Source organism: Cydia pomonella, chromosome 6 (assembly GCF_033807575.1).
Source record: "Cydia pomonella isolate Wapato2018A chromosome 6, ilCydPomo1, whole genome shotgun sequence".
NCBI lineage: Eukaryota > Metazoa > Arthropoda > Insecta > Lepidoptera > Tortricidae > Cydia > Cydia pomonella.
The window spans coordinates 5,087,160-5,101,586 of NC_084708.1; the positions used below are offsets into that span (position 1 = coordinate 5,087,160).

Genomic DNA, 14,427 nt, shown 5'->3' on the forward strand with positions numbered 1-14,427 from the left:
ATATGAGTGATATGATAAAGGCTACATTAATAGCATCCTTAATAGATTTTTTTAATAGAGAATAATGCGAAAGTCACGAAACTAGTTAACGGTGGTTCCGGACGGCGGTTCACAAAATTTGGGCTTTGCTGCCTTTGCTTTTGTTACTTAAAAGAACGTGACTTCGTTCAAAAATGTCAACGGTTAAGTCCTTTTTTACTTGAAAACGGGTAAATTCCTCCCTTCGTCGACGATTTGTTCATTAATTAGAGTAACAGACACGAAACTCAAAAGTTTTCCAATAGCATTATAAATACCCATAGAGTGCGAATGATAGGATGGTTCAACTTGTTTTTAGTATAAATTTCATTATAACTTCTCGTAAGTCGTAACTGTCATCACGTTCCCAAAATAATTTAACAAATCGTCAGGTGACAAGCAAAATTCACTAATTACTAAAATTTAATTAAACAAAAGTCAACCTTATTAGTAGCAATATGGTTCATTTATGGCTATGAACTTGTGGTTGTAATTAGTGAGTTTTGCTTGTCACCTGACGAAATATAAAATTTCCATGAAAAGTGATCCATTTGCATTCAGAGTGTGTGTGTGGAAGTGTACTATGGAAGGTGGAGGTAAGGAATAGAATATCCATGTACCAAAAAGTGTCACCAAAAAATCTTAAATAGGTGGCGCTACAATACCTAGAATACTTGAAAAAAAAACATCAAATCATAGACAGCGCACTTCACTCCGTCAATAACGCCTAGGTCCTTAGCTACTCTAGCGCTACTCTGGAGAGATTTGGAACTATTATTTAAGTAGGTATAGCTGACAGCTGGACACTTTTGCAACAGTTCTACCATAAGAGATTTCACTCCTTTTAATTCCACACTCCATAAAGTGTACCTAACCATAAACGTCATTGATATTTCCAATGAAAAAGACGTTTTAAATAGCACTGTCACACTTTGTTATGTCGACGTCGATGCAATTTAAGTAATAATAAGTTGTGGCGAAAATTTCATTTTCGGTACTTTATTCGCTGTCTGTAGGTACTTTTCTAATTCTCATCGAGACAATTCTAACAACCCAAAACACAATTAGTTTTCGTTGTTTTATCACAGAGTTCCCAATAATATTACATTGTCGTCCGATTTACTCAAATTATACGAAATTTTTGCTCAATTGGAAAACGGGATGTGGGTCAAATTTAGCTTCCAAGGGCAAGTTAAATAAAAAATTGTAAAATTTTTAAATAAGCCCAACCTAAAGAGATTTGAAGGAACTACCATAGGCACTATCATTTGTCTCAACAGATAAAGCATATTTTACGCATAAGTTAATAATATTGATTTTAATAGCTTAAGATTATATTTCAAAATTAACACAAAAAAAAAATACTTAAAAAAAAACAAAACTTAAGACTAACTTAAGTCTAGTCAAAAAGACCCCCCCAGAGTTGCCCCCGGCGCAAAGGTACCCATAACGCTAGCCGCGTTGCCACGTTGAATGGCGATGGATAACCTTTGCACCAGGTAAATGATAAACCAGTGTTTGACCAGGTAGGTGATAAAGTAGATATTACAAGAATGTTTTGAGAATTAACGATATTTGTTTATTTATTTATTCAGTTTACAATTGTACCTTAACAGCTAAAGCCACAGCGGCACAAATTGGGAGACAGTAATATTTATACATTGAGTACAAAAGTATCTACATAATACTACTTACAGGAATCTCTCGCTCTATCACTCTCTTACACTCAGTCATCAGTCGTCCGATTGCACTCACAAACAAGTCACACTCCGGGTGTGCCTCAAGCACGGAGTTGAGTAGAGCGTGCGCGCGCGCGACCGGCGCCGCGTTCCGCTAACACTGGATATGAACCTTTTATTCATATTTCTGTGTTCTACACATACAAAAATACTAAACTTCTTTTCTCACGACTCACGACACCCTCTCTCGGTCAGCTACACTGTATTTAATGAATATAGATTGGCAATTTTTATTTTGTCCTGTGACGAGACTTTGATTTGTTAGCTGAAATATCAATCTACAACTTTGTTCAAATAGTCCTTAATACCTAGTCTTTTAATTGTAATTATGGGCTTTGTTTCTCTCGATTGAATCTATCACATGTTAACGTTTTGAAAGCCAAGAACACCTTAAGGCGTCGTTATTAGTCGTGCCCACAGCGCCAAAGACAATTTATAGGTGTTATGGCGGACGCTGGCCTTCACACTTTCAAGTAGGTATAAGGTTAGGTTAGCGCTCCTTGCGCCCGAGTTTGAGTGATGTTTGTGTTTATGACATAAAGCGTTCAAAGGGTTAATAAACATGGTGATTGTTTTCATGTTATTTGGCGAAATATATTCCATTAGGTTGACTAATGGTCTCATAAAAACATAGAAGGGCCGACAGATAAACTAAAAGGCCCTCCGCACACGGAGCGTAAACGTAAGCGTATCGTAAAAGTAAAAACGTTACGAGTACGAGACGCGTAGAGTTCCGGGCATCAAGTGTCGCGTAAGCGTAATCGTTTTATAATGAAATCTAATACGTTATATAACTTATGTAGTTGAAATCATGGCGTTGCTGGCGTCAGATGTCTTCAGCGAAAGTATCGACGATTTTACTTTCTCGTCAGATGAAGAAGATTATTTATTGTTTGATAACCTATCTCAGTTTTGTTTTTTACACATGTATTACGCTACGCCTGTTGTAATGACAACAGAAATCTCACACGCTACGCTACGACGACGCTTCGTGTGCGAAATTGTTTGGAGTTGTTCGTGCTCGTAGCGCTCTCGTTCTACGCGCGTACTACGATTTACGACTCTACGATACGCTTACGCGTCTCATACGCTTACACGCTCCGTGTCCTGAGGGCCTAATCCTCCTCAAGATAAAAACACATACATACACCTTTATAACAGCGATTAGACGTGCTAATACACAATGGTACTTTTAAGTGTTTAAGCTTCTTTATTTGTTTAAAGATTATTTCCAATGCCAACTAGAAGATATAATAGTATCGGCCCAAAGTGTCGATGAGTTTAAGGATCAATTAGATTAGCACAATGCAAAGTCTACTCAACACTGAAAACTATTTTGATGACTCTGAATACAATACAGGCATTATCAGTTATTTCAACTGCCTGCCTGCTTTACAAATAATAATAAATAAAATACATTAAAAAAAATTAAAAAAAAATTGGTGAGATTTACTTAAACTCATATACCTAACATTTTTCCTTCTTTTGGCCTCAGAAGTGCGTGGTTAAAATCTTTCGGCTTCCTCGTGTTACACCACCGTGTATATCACATATCGCAGAGTATATTATTGCTAGTTATACTATTTAGCTATGCATTAAAAACTTTCTGCAGTTGGTTAAAAAACCACCTCCATACATCACACATAATAATTTTTCCTCAGTACAACCCAGCGACGAAAGCGCCATGTTTGCACACGATCCAAATAGAAATCAATTACCCGCCCCACTGATTCAATTAGTTTTACAAGTCTCTTCCTATGGCCCCTACGTTTTCTGTCTAGACGATTCTCGTTAAATTTAGTAAACGTAATAACAAATAACCTAAGTCATTTCGGTCAAGTTTAACCTCAAATCCCAATCCCTTTGCGCCTACTCTAAGTAGAGTTACTCTACCTTCGCCTGCAATAATATGTTACTCTTCGGAGGCCACAATATGTGACACGCTCTTATGGCTCTACGAATAAGTTCGTGTCAGATATTTTGGCGGCCTTCGTTGTGTAACATATTCTTGCAGGTGACTGTATAAATATAGTGTAAGCGTCCATACCCTTACTTATTAAATAATAAGTAGGTACACCTAGTTATTAAGTGTTCACAAAGCTCGCACTTACTACATACCGGGTGTTTCCTGTAACAGGAGCAATAAATTAAACTGTAACTGTATTCCTCAAACTCACCAACATTTGTTCAGCAACTTTTAAAAATAACTTATGTTTTAATTATTATTAGTTTTATTACACATTGAAGTTAATTCTAAGACGCAATGTATTGCGAATTTTGTTACGTTTAAAGCGTGACAAGCAATGACAAACATACTGATGTCAGCGTACATTGGAAATTAATTTGTATGAAAAAGATAAAATCAAAAGATTTCATAATTTTTAAAAGTTGGTAATCAAAAGTTATATCGTTTTAGGAGTACAATATATGGTTTAATTATTTGCTCGTGTTACAGGAAACATCCGGTATATGATTGTAATAATAGGTTATGTATTTTATAAATACAAGTAGTAGTTAACAGTACATCAATGTAATTCAATATATGAGTAATGAAAACTATGAAATGAATTTGATGTTTTTTCCAAGCTTTAAAATCTCTTCATATTTTCATTTATCTGCACACTCTACCACTGGCATTGCCAGTGTCATTTTATGTACCTAATAGTATTTAAAAAACCGGCCATGTGCACGTCGGGCTCGCGCACGAAGGGTTCCGTACCGTACCATAACGGCAAAAAAATCACGTTTGTTGTGTGAGAGCTCCCTTAAATATTTATTATATTCTGATTATTAGTATTTGTTGTTATAGCGGCAACAGAAATACCTACATCATGTGTGAAATTTTCAACCGTCTAACAATCACGGTTCATGAGATACAGCCTGGTGACAGACGGACGGACAGCGGAGTCTCAGTAATAGGATCCCGTTTTACCCTTATAGGGACATTCTTAAACAAATTGACTAAGTCCCACGGTAAGCTCAAGAAGACGTTATATGGGTACTCAGTCAACGATACATATATAATATACAAATGCTTAAATACATAGAAAACATCCATGACTCAGGAACAAAATTAAATATCTGTGCTCATCACATAAATTCGCACAATTCACACGGGATTCGAAACTCAGAGTGCCTACCGCGAACCACGTTCGACGTGTTACCTCGGGATGTCACACTTAATACGTACGAATTTACAAGAGCGACAGAGAGCCAACACGTCGAACGTGGTTCGCGGTAGGCCCGCAGGACCGTCGGTTTTATAGGCAGGGTCAGTGTCACTACCCAGCTACCTACTAGGCCAGAACGGTCGTCAACCCTTTGGGTACCCTAATAAGAGCGCCATCTGTCTTCTCATTGTACGACTAAACAACGGTTCATAAATACATTTATAACGCCACCTCGTGGACACTAGAATGACTAGTGAGATACACATGGGGCGACCAACTAATTACTAATAAGAATGTTTATTAAAGGTTCCTCAAAATTCCGCTACTGCCCAATAGACAGCGCTGTAATTAAATTTATATTCCATGACATAGAAAAGCGTCTAAAAAACAAATTTCAAATAATTATTACTAACAATAAAACCACAGTAGGAGATTAACAATTATGTAATTGCGCCATACAAACTACCACTAAACAAAATAAAAGCAAAAAAATAAGTAACATCCTTAAACATAATTGTATAACCTTTTACATATTGCAACATTACATTATAATGTCCAAAGGTCTAAGACATGAGTTCTGTTGTCACCTAGATCTATAGTAATCACTGATTTATAATAACTAACATACAAATATTATTTTTAAAATTTGAAATTGATACACAACATAAAAAAAAGTACGTATAAAATGCTAAACGCATACATATTCATTTCTGTTCATGCTATCCTTCTGTGCCATAAAAGAAATTCCACCAAGGTATTTCAACAGTATTGCAAAAGGGTAACACATAACAGAAACCACAATTGATTTTATTTCGTATGCATTGCAGTTAATATAGTAATTATAAATCAGTGTTTTACAGTTTTACACATAGAATGAAATCAATCATGTATACAGGTAAGCCAGTAACTATTTTCCCAAGAGTTGTTAGTAGTCATGTCTTTAAGAGCAGGCAGCCTTCTGTGGACGCCTCACCACTTATAGTTTATTCTTTAACCTCGGCCATCTGCTCCTTGTGACGGCGGATGGCATCCTCGTGCCGCTTGATCTGCTCCTGGTGGAACGCAATCTCCTTGTTCAAGTGCCCTTTCAGGTTCGCGAGTTGCTCCTTTTGCTGGAAATAAGTCATTGCAAAATTAGTTGAGAGAATATTTTGTATTGGGAATAGGAAGGTATAAATTTACAAAGATAAAGATAGTTTCTTTTTCAAGTAGGCATATTACAATGCGCTTATGAACGTGAAATAAAGCTACGCTGGCTCTAACCTAAATTGTAGGAGAAAACCCTCTTAAATTCATCATCTTTTCAAAACATTACATCTTATAAATAACATGCATTAAAAAAAAACATACAGCAGGTACTTTCTTATAGAAATTTGATGCACTAGATTGCTAATGCAGGACGTTATCATTGGCAAACATCCCTAGCCATGATATAATCATTAATCACTCATTTTGTAGTATGCTCGCTAAATGAGTTTTTGCTTATACATCCTAAGTACAATTTGTTTATAGTAATACATTTCAGGATTGGCACGAAAAAAGCTACTGTGGGATGATGGAAGAGAAGCATACACAATTGTTTTTGAGTTATGAACATTTTAAGTCTTTAACAAATTCATTCCGGTGTGGGCTAGAAACAAACTTGTATGACAGTGACCGCATATATGCGTTGCTGGCAGTGAATTGTTTCATCATACCAAATACCTTATAAGTCAATATGGATATAAGATTTATATTGTGCTTACTGATTTGACAGTTTGTTAATGGCAATGTTTCTCTAGATTTCAATTTCATGGGGATAAAAACTGAAATTTGGGTTATCATATATGGTCCATCATATACCTACTGCTGACTATAGTAAGATTGCAACATGTTATTATAGCAATGTTAGGTTTTTCTTGACTAGATGAACACCAACACAAATATCAAACACTTTCAAGAGACTTCTAATAAGAATAAGCTTAATTAAACGAAACTTGCTAACTACCTTCTTGTAGAAGTATTCATCCTCCCGAGCAGCCTCCATCTTGCCGAAGGCGCCACCAGCTTCACGGATGGCACCACCACCACCACCACCCTTGCCGGCACCAGATCCGGGTTCTCCAGAGTACATTCTAGAATACATAAATGGTTATCCATAATTTTATTAGTGATTGGTGAGAATGATGCTTTTCTTTGTGTCATTTGACATTTAGATACTTTATATATCTCTTAAGTAATTATAATATTTCATGAGGCAGGTCGGATAGTCGGAACGCACAAACCAGCCAGTGTAGACGGGCCTCTGTGTGGACCTGCCTATTGAATTGTATTTTATAATTTTTATATATATACTATGTAAAATGCATCTTAATATGTAAAAGTGCCTTGGAGGTCTATTTGTTAAATGTTACAGTATAAATTTAGGATTGTACTACTGGCCACCAGAAAGTAATTTTTTTATATTTATTCATAAATGCAAGGCCTATGAGAGTTGAGTGGCCAAATAGCATGTCTTGCAAGTGTGCGGATTGAGCCTTCTTGATAATCGAAAATTCTTCTTGCAACAGATGCAACAGACAACAAATAATAACTGTGTTTGATTGCATAAAAATGAACACTAATTTCATTATGCACAGCCAACTAGATACTTAAAGAAAATTATTCTATTCTTTTGTTTAAGAGTCATTGGATTCAATTATCAATTATTCCCAATAATAATCAGCACCAAAATGAAAGTAATAAATAATTGATATCACTTGGCACACACCTGTGGAAGTCGTAAACTGACTGCGTATGCCAACAAAAAATAATGTCAATTGAATGGAGTCCAAGTTGGCAAGACTGATTGATTGATTGGCTTCCTTGAAAGTGTTTACTGTTTACAGACACTAGCAAGTATGATTGAGTAGATGGATAATCTGGGGCTGCAGTGGCCGCACTAACAGAAATAAACAACAAAACTTTCTCAACACCTGACCTTTCAGAGACAACGACAAAGTACTGAGGTTATTTTTATAGCTGACAAAGATGGCAAACAAATAAATGATGTCATTGACTCGTAATCAACATGTATAAAACAGTTCGTCCGATTTTCAGAAATATTTATAGTAAAGTAGGGCTATAACCGAGCATATTGGTACGGAATGGGCATGTTTTAATTTGTTGATGGACGATTGCGTAACCTGCCGCACCGGCATGAAAAAACTTACCTTACTCTTAAGATGGCTGGCAGAATAGAAGTTCTGGTTTTAGCAACGAAGCTCATGATTAATTAGAAAATATAAATCGAAAAAAATGCAAAATATAAACGCTTTTTCAGTATTCTTAGACTACAAGTGCAAGTGTGCAAAAATGACAGCTTGACTGACAGTTATTTGATCATAGAGTACATACCAATACCATAGACAATAAACGACAGTGTTGCTGCAACACTGTTGCATGAACACGATTTACGAATCAACACACATTACACATTACGTTAAGAAACAAAAACTTAATTATAACGCGGCAAATTTTTTATTATCAATCATTACAATATATAGGTATTTTTTTTAAATAAATATCACCTTATCACTTCACTTGCACAGGGAAGTAACTACATTTTACGCGCCAATATACAAATTCTAAAGTATCTATACAAAATTGATAACTTACAACATTTCTTGTTTCTTGACCCACAAAACATGTTTTAGTCTTTGCTCAGCAGTAATTTTATTCAGTTCTGCCGTCTCTCTCATTGCTCTGACCACTTGTCTTTCTTCTTTCAGTGACTCTATCTTAAGAGCTTTTTCCTCCGCTGTGTATCTGAAAGCATAAAAATAAGGAAATAATTATTTTAATAAAAGAAAATTATTAATTCATAAATATAATTATTTCTATTAAAATCCTTACTTGAAATATTCTTTATAGTCTCTATCGAGATTAAGAAATGTTAAATCTTGCATTGAAACATCAGTCATAGAAGCTGTGTCTTTTACTTCAATCTGTTTTTCTTCATTACAAATTCTAGATTCATCTATTACCAGTTCATTGAGGTCATTGTTATCTGAGCTAGAGGAACCGGTGACTTCAAATTGATTTAAGGAATTTAAGTTGTTTTCATTGATCACTTGAACATCCATATCGGTAGAGCTGTTGTTAAAGTTAATGCATTCTGGTTGCATATTTTCCCTGAAATTGAAAATAATATAGTTATTAATTAATGTTACTATAAAAACTTTATAGATATACATAATTATTTAGATGTAGGTTGAATTATATTAGACTTTTTAGTAAAATAAAAAAGTTCAACCTACTGTATCGTCCAAAGTGTCATTTTAAAATATTCCTGTTTATGTAGTGTATAAAAAAAGGCTCATTAAGTTGGTGTTTTGACATAAATAATTTATAGTTCATTGCTTACCTATTACTAAACTTTAAGAAGCTACTTATATACATTAATAGATATTAAGAAAAGTTATGTTACCTGTGAAACAATTTAGGTAATATTCAGATTCAGACATAAGAACATGAATAGTAGGTATAGGCTAAAGATACTGTTAACAATGGCTAGGTACTTACTCCTCAATGCGTTCAGCCTTTATTTCCACATCAGTGGTAAGTGTACTATCATTGTCACTCACATTTTTCAAAACACCATCTTTCAATAACTCTAGAATTTCACACACTTCCAAAGACAGCTTCGTGTACTTGTGTAATTCAGGTCCATTTAATGCGATTTCTTCGCGGGCGATTCTTTTCATGTTTTGCCATTGTGTCTTAACTTTCTTTGTAGAACTGCCTATGAACTTATCTCCAAATTTAATTGTAAGTTCGCGGAGTATCGCGTTCCAAGCCACATCCTTTTCTTCTGAATAATTAGGTCCATTGTTACTCTTCGTTACGACCACTTCTTTTCGTTCTCTAATTAATTCAAGCAAATGTTGTTTTTCCTGAAGCGACCAATTTGGGGTTCTTGACCGACGATTAGTAATTTTTCCCATTTTTCTTGTTATCTCACGCGGATCGTGGTTGATTTTTTGCAACGTTTTATTACAAACGATGCACTCAACGTCCAATACAATAGGTTTCCACATTTAAAAAACAAATGAGTGAAAAAAGTTGAATACTTTGACAAGCGACGGACAGGAACGCCGCTAATTGACTACTGTTTAAAAACCTACTTTTAGCATTTTATAAAAGGTTCCATCGACGAAATAATTGAAAATAAATATTTTCAATGGGGCAATGGACGACAATGATTTGATATCTACAATACTAATTTAATAAGTGCTATAAAAAAGGTGGTTGACTGAAATTAAACTTCCGTTCGAACTGGCAGCTTGTTTGGCGGGAATATTAACGATAAGTATTAGAATTTTTGGATATTCAATATTTGGCTAGCTTCATTTTTCAGTTAATAATTTTAATCTTAATTTATTTAGAATAGACAGTACTACTGATCTTACAAAATGAAATTAATTAATTAGTGGTTTATAATAAAATGTACAACCGATGGGATGGACTAGGTACTTTTCCGTGTAGGTAATGATTCTTATGCTAGGTAGGTGCTAAAGTGCTTAATAATAATGACATGCACCAAGCATATTATTTGCTACTGGAATTAGTTACTAGGAGTGTCATAATGAAGAGGAAAGGGGACGGCCGCTTCTCCATACAAACGTAGTCCCCATTTTCCTGTCTCGATATAGACATTATAAAAAATATTTTTTCATAATTTGATGTATTTTAAAACAGATTTCATACAAATTTTTAAAAGCTCACATCAAATTGTGTCAAAATATTTTTTATATATTTATGTTATTGTATATTTATGTATTTTGCTTTCTTTCTTATTCTGTATTTTTTTTTCTTGTTTTCCAGCGATTCCAGCGATATGCATAATGGAGGGTTCCGTATAGCTTGGGAGCGGGGGGGAAATAGTGTCCGAGTGGTTGTGACAAACGCGCCGCCCAGACAGACAGACGGACATAACGAAACTAAAAGGGTTCCGTTTTTGCCATTTTGGCTACGGAACCCTAATAACAAGCTTGCCACTTAGCAAGCCAACTTTGTCAGTAGAAAAAGGCTCTAAGTCTGGAGGCACGGAAGTGCCCCCGCCAAGACGAGCCAAGCAAAGCGCAAGTGCATTATTAACTACCTTTTCTCGAAGCGCTTCGTCGTTTTTTTTGAACCCTCATAACTTGGGTTTGGATTATACCAGGTAAACAAAATTGTCGGGATATGATGTCAATAGTGGACTTATTAAACATAAAAAAAATAAACGTAAATTCGTGTAGTTTAGATTTGATTAATATCAAAAAAACTTATATCGTCACTTAGGTACTCACTGGTGATCAAAATTCAGGGTACTTCCTGAAGTCCTAGAAAGCTGGAATTTGTTATGTAAGCACTATAGTTCGTTTTTTTAGCATTAGAAAGAAGTTAAGCGATTTTGACGTGTCTTTTTATTAAAAAACACTTATGGAAAATAAATCACGGCAAATATGTAACAATTATAAATAATATATGATCATTTACATTATTTTGCTTTCATAAATAATAGTTATTGATTTTTAAAAAGCGTTTTGCAATAAAAAGATATGTCAAGATTGTTTACCCCTTTTCTAATGCAAAAAGAAACGAACTATTTATTGCGTACACTAGTTGCGCTAGTTGTTTTTTTGTGTTTACTAAAACACTGATATAGGAACTACTTGTTATTAACTACACCCCCCGTTCTTTTTATATTTTCATGTAAAATTTTGCCAAGACGAGACCATATGGTCTCTCGTCTCTCGCACTATCAAAAAGTTATCAGATCTCATGTAACTTGGCTCGCTTCTAACTCTACACACCCTCTACAAGGCCTAACCTCACGAACTCTACATCTTAGTCAAAATATTTTTAAAAAAAATATGTTCCTTGGCCGTTTCGCTACCGACCGTTACAATGGGAGCCAGGGTGAATTTTTTTTTTCACTGATTGTTACTTTTCTGTACAATATTGTTGTACTAACGAAACGGTCACGCCACATATTTTAGCAATGGTGTAGAGTTTGAGAGTTAGAACGTGTAGAGTTAATAGAAGCTTGCATCTACATGTTATCTGATAACTTTTTGATAATATGAGCAATATAAACTCATCTTGGCAACATTTTACATGAAAATGTTTTTGGTGGGATTCAATATTTCTATGGGAGATCGACGATTTCGTCCTTTTGCGTCTATATTATTTAGCCGCATTGTTCTACCGACAAATTGGCTTGCCAAACTATAGTTGGATGCAGTTACGACTTACACTAATTTAAATATTTGCTGATGCATAAAGGCTTTGATTAAATATTTTGTGTCATACTCAGATAACGCTGTCCACGTGCTGCATGGTACTGATTGTGTATCCTATTCTAATTTTAAACTGTTTTAAAAATTCAAACAATAAGTACGTCAAATAATCTGATAAGATTACAATTGGGTACTTGACACATATTGAATATTATAACAAAATTTAGTTAAATGGATAGAAAATGAGCCATCCATTATAAAAAAAACTGGAATTTAAAAAATTATATTGAGATTATAAAAAAATACAAGTCTCAAAAAAAAGTTTTTTTTTGCTTTCAAAAATAGAAAAGAAAATGGTATATCCCTTACATTTTATTGAAAAAAAAATTGTATGACAACTATACACATAAAAGCAATATTTCCTTGATCTTCCATACATTTAGGACAGATTTATATGATGTGACGTCACATCACTTTATCATTTTGTTAGAGGCGTTTCAATCGTCGACTGCGAGCGTCAGACTTTAACTCTCATTTCTGACCTTTGTGTTGCTTAAATGCCATGCGTCCTATATAGACATTTGATCGTCAGGAAAATCAAGATCCTTTGACATTATTTACAAAAAACAGACAAGTAGCCAATTTAGTCTTAGTTTAAGTTTTTAGGATTACAGACCAAAAAAGTACAAAAGGAACCCTTATGGTGCGACTCTGTCCGTCCGTCTGTCAGTCTGTCTGTCAGTCTGTCTATCATTCTGTCTGTCACATTGCTATATTTAGCAACTCGACAACTACTTAAGCTATTAATTTGAAATTCGGAATAGTTATGAACAACGCTAACCCAGACACATTGAAAGTGTTATTTTTTAAATTTAATTTTTTAACTATGGAAAATGCCCAATATAAAGAAGACAAAATTTCAAAGTTTATTTACTACGTCAAGTGGGGTATCGTTTGAAAGAGCTAAGATTGAACATTCCGTAACAATTTTTTTAATGATATAGGAGGTAAACTAGCCGACGAATCGCCCAGATGGTAAGCAATTACTGTTGCCCATGGACACCTGCCTGCAAGTCCGGTAAGAGTTGTAACACCAGAGAGGTTGCTAGTGCGTTTAAAACGAAAAGTGGAGGACCCGTGCGAAATCACCTTTTCATACAAACATAGTCCCCATTTTCCTCTCTGGATTATTAAACAATTACACATTCACAGCTATAATAAAACGTAAGCTATCTGAGCAAAGCATTAGTGTTAGTATGACATTACCCATGTAAATGTTATAAACACCGAGTTGTTAGTTTATAATGAGCGCCTATAGCTCACTAAACTGTATTAATTTATTGTTATTACTATCTAGGATGAAAATGTACACTACATTAAGTAATTACATTGTAATAAATTATGTTAAATAAAGAACTCATAAAAAAATCAGCTATGCTACGTTGGATTTTTTTAGAATTTTTAAGTAAGTACATATTACAAGAGTTACAAGCATTTAATTTTTTTATGAAATCTGTTTTTCGCTCCTAATTTTACAATAATCAAAAAAAGTCAAACGTAGGGGCATAGCTATAGTTAATATACATCAAATTATGTAAAAATATTTTCCATAACGTCAATATCCAGAGAGGAAAATGGGGACTACATTTGTATGGAGAAACAGCCACCCCCTTTTCTTTAATATAGGAGTATGCTGTTGTACCTAGTAAATTGCAACCCCTGCACCCTTTTATATTAAATAAATAAATAATAAATAAAAGAGCTTTATTTTTACCACACATACTTTATACAAAATAAATATAGAGATTAAAATTAAATAATTTAACTTAAAATTTGACTTAAAAAATATGTGGGCCCCTTTCGGGTAAAAGCCTCCCCCAAGCTATTCCACTTCTCTCTATCTTGGGCTGTCTCTAGCCATTTTGGACCCGCTGTTGCTACTAATTCGTCAGACCATCTGCCACATGGTCGACCTCTGCCTCTTGAGCCCTGTGGCCCAGGCCATTTTACGATTCTTATGGTCCATCTGTCGTCTCTATATCTGGCCACGTGTCCTGCCCATTTCCACTTTCTCTCGAGTGAGAATGTTAAGGCGTCTCTAATTTTAGTTTTTCTTCGGATATCATCATTCCTTACTCTATCCTTTAATTTTAAGCCTAGTAGGCTTCTCTCCATTCGCTTCTGCGTTATTTGTATTTTTTGCCTGGTTGTGTAATCGAACGTCCAAGTTTGACAACCATAGGTGAGGCATGGTAG

General features: G+C 34.8%; 3 protein-coding genes across 4 annotated transcripts; all 3 read right to left on the reverse strand.

Annotated features, from left to right (window-relative positions):
* Positions 1 to 5,355: 5,355 nt before the first annotated feature.
* On the reverse strand, positions 5,356 to 8,303 carry LOC133518769 (ATPase inhibitor mai-2, mitochondrial-like). Of its 2 annotated transcripts, none has more exons than XM_061852452.1 (3): positions 8,119 to 8,303; positions 6,915 to 7,041; positions 5,356 to 6,039 (listed from the first exon to the last, which is right to left on the reverse strand). In XM_061852452.1, the coding sequence occupies exons 1-3, from the start codon at positions 8,172 to 8,174 to the stop codon at positions 5,911 to 5,913; spliced, it is 312 nt and encodes a 103-aa protein (XP_061708436.1). In that variant the 5' UTR covers positions 8,175 to 8,303; the 3' UTR covers positions 5,356 to 5,910. The 2 variants fall into 2 exon arrangements, with proteins under 2 accessions (XP_061708436.1, XP_061708437.1); XM_061852453.1 differs by lacking the exon at positions 8,119 to 8,303 and adding an exon at positions 7,677 to 7,824.
* Positions 8,304 to 8,438: 135 nt separating this feature from the next.
* Positions 8,439 to 9,103, reverse strand: LOC133518768 (uncharacterized). Its single transcript, XM_061852451.1, has 2 exons — positions 8,801 to 9,103; positions 8,439 to 8,713 (listed from the first exon to the last, which is right to left on the reverse strand). The coding sequence occupies exons 1-2, from the start codon at positions 9,070 to 9,072 to the stop codon at positions 8,560 to 8,562; spliced, it is 426 nt and encodes a 141-aa protein (XP_061708435.1). The 5' UTR covers positions 9,073 to 9,103; the 3' UTR covers positions 8,439 to 8,559.
* A 237-nt stretch (positions 9,104 to 9,340) lies between these two features.
* Positions 9,341 to 10,722, reverse strand: LOC133518767 (uncharacterized). Its single transcript, XM_061852449.1, has one exon. It carries the CDS (start codon positions 9,982 to 9,984, stop codon positions 9,466 to 9,468), a length of 519 nt encoding a protein of 172 aa, XP_061708433.1. The 5' UTR covers positions 9,985 to 10,722; the 3' UTR covers positions 9,341 to 9,465.
* Positions 10,723 to 14,427: the final 3,705 nt, after the last annotated feature.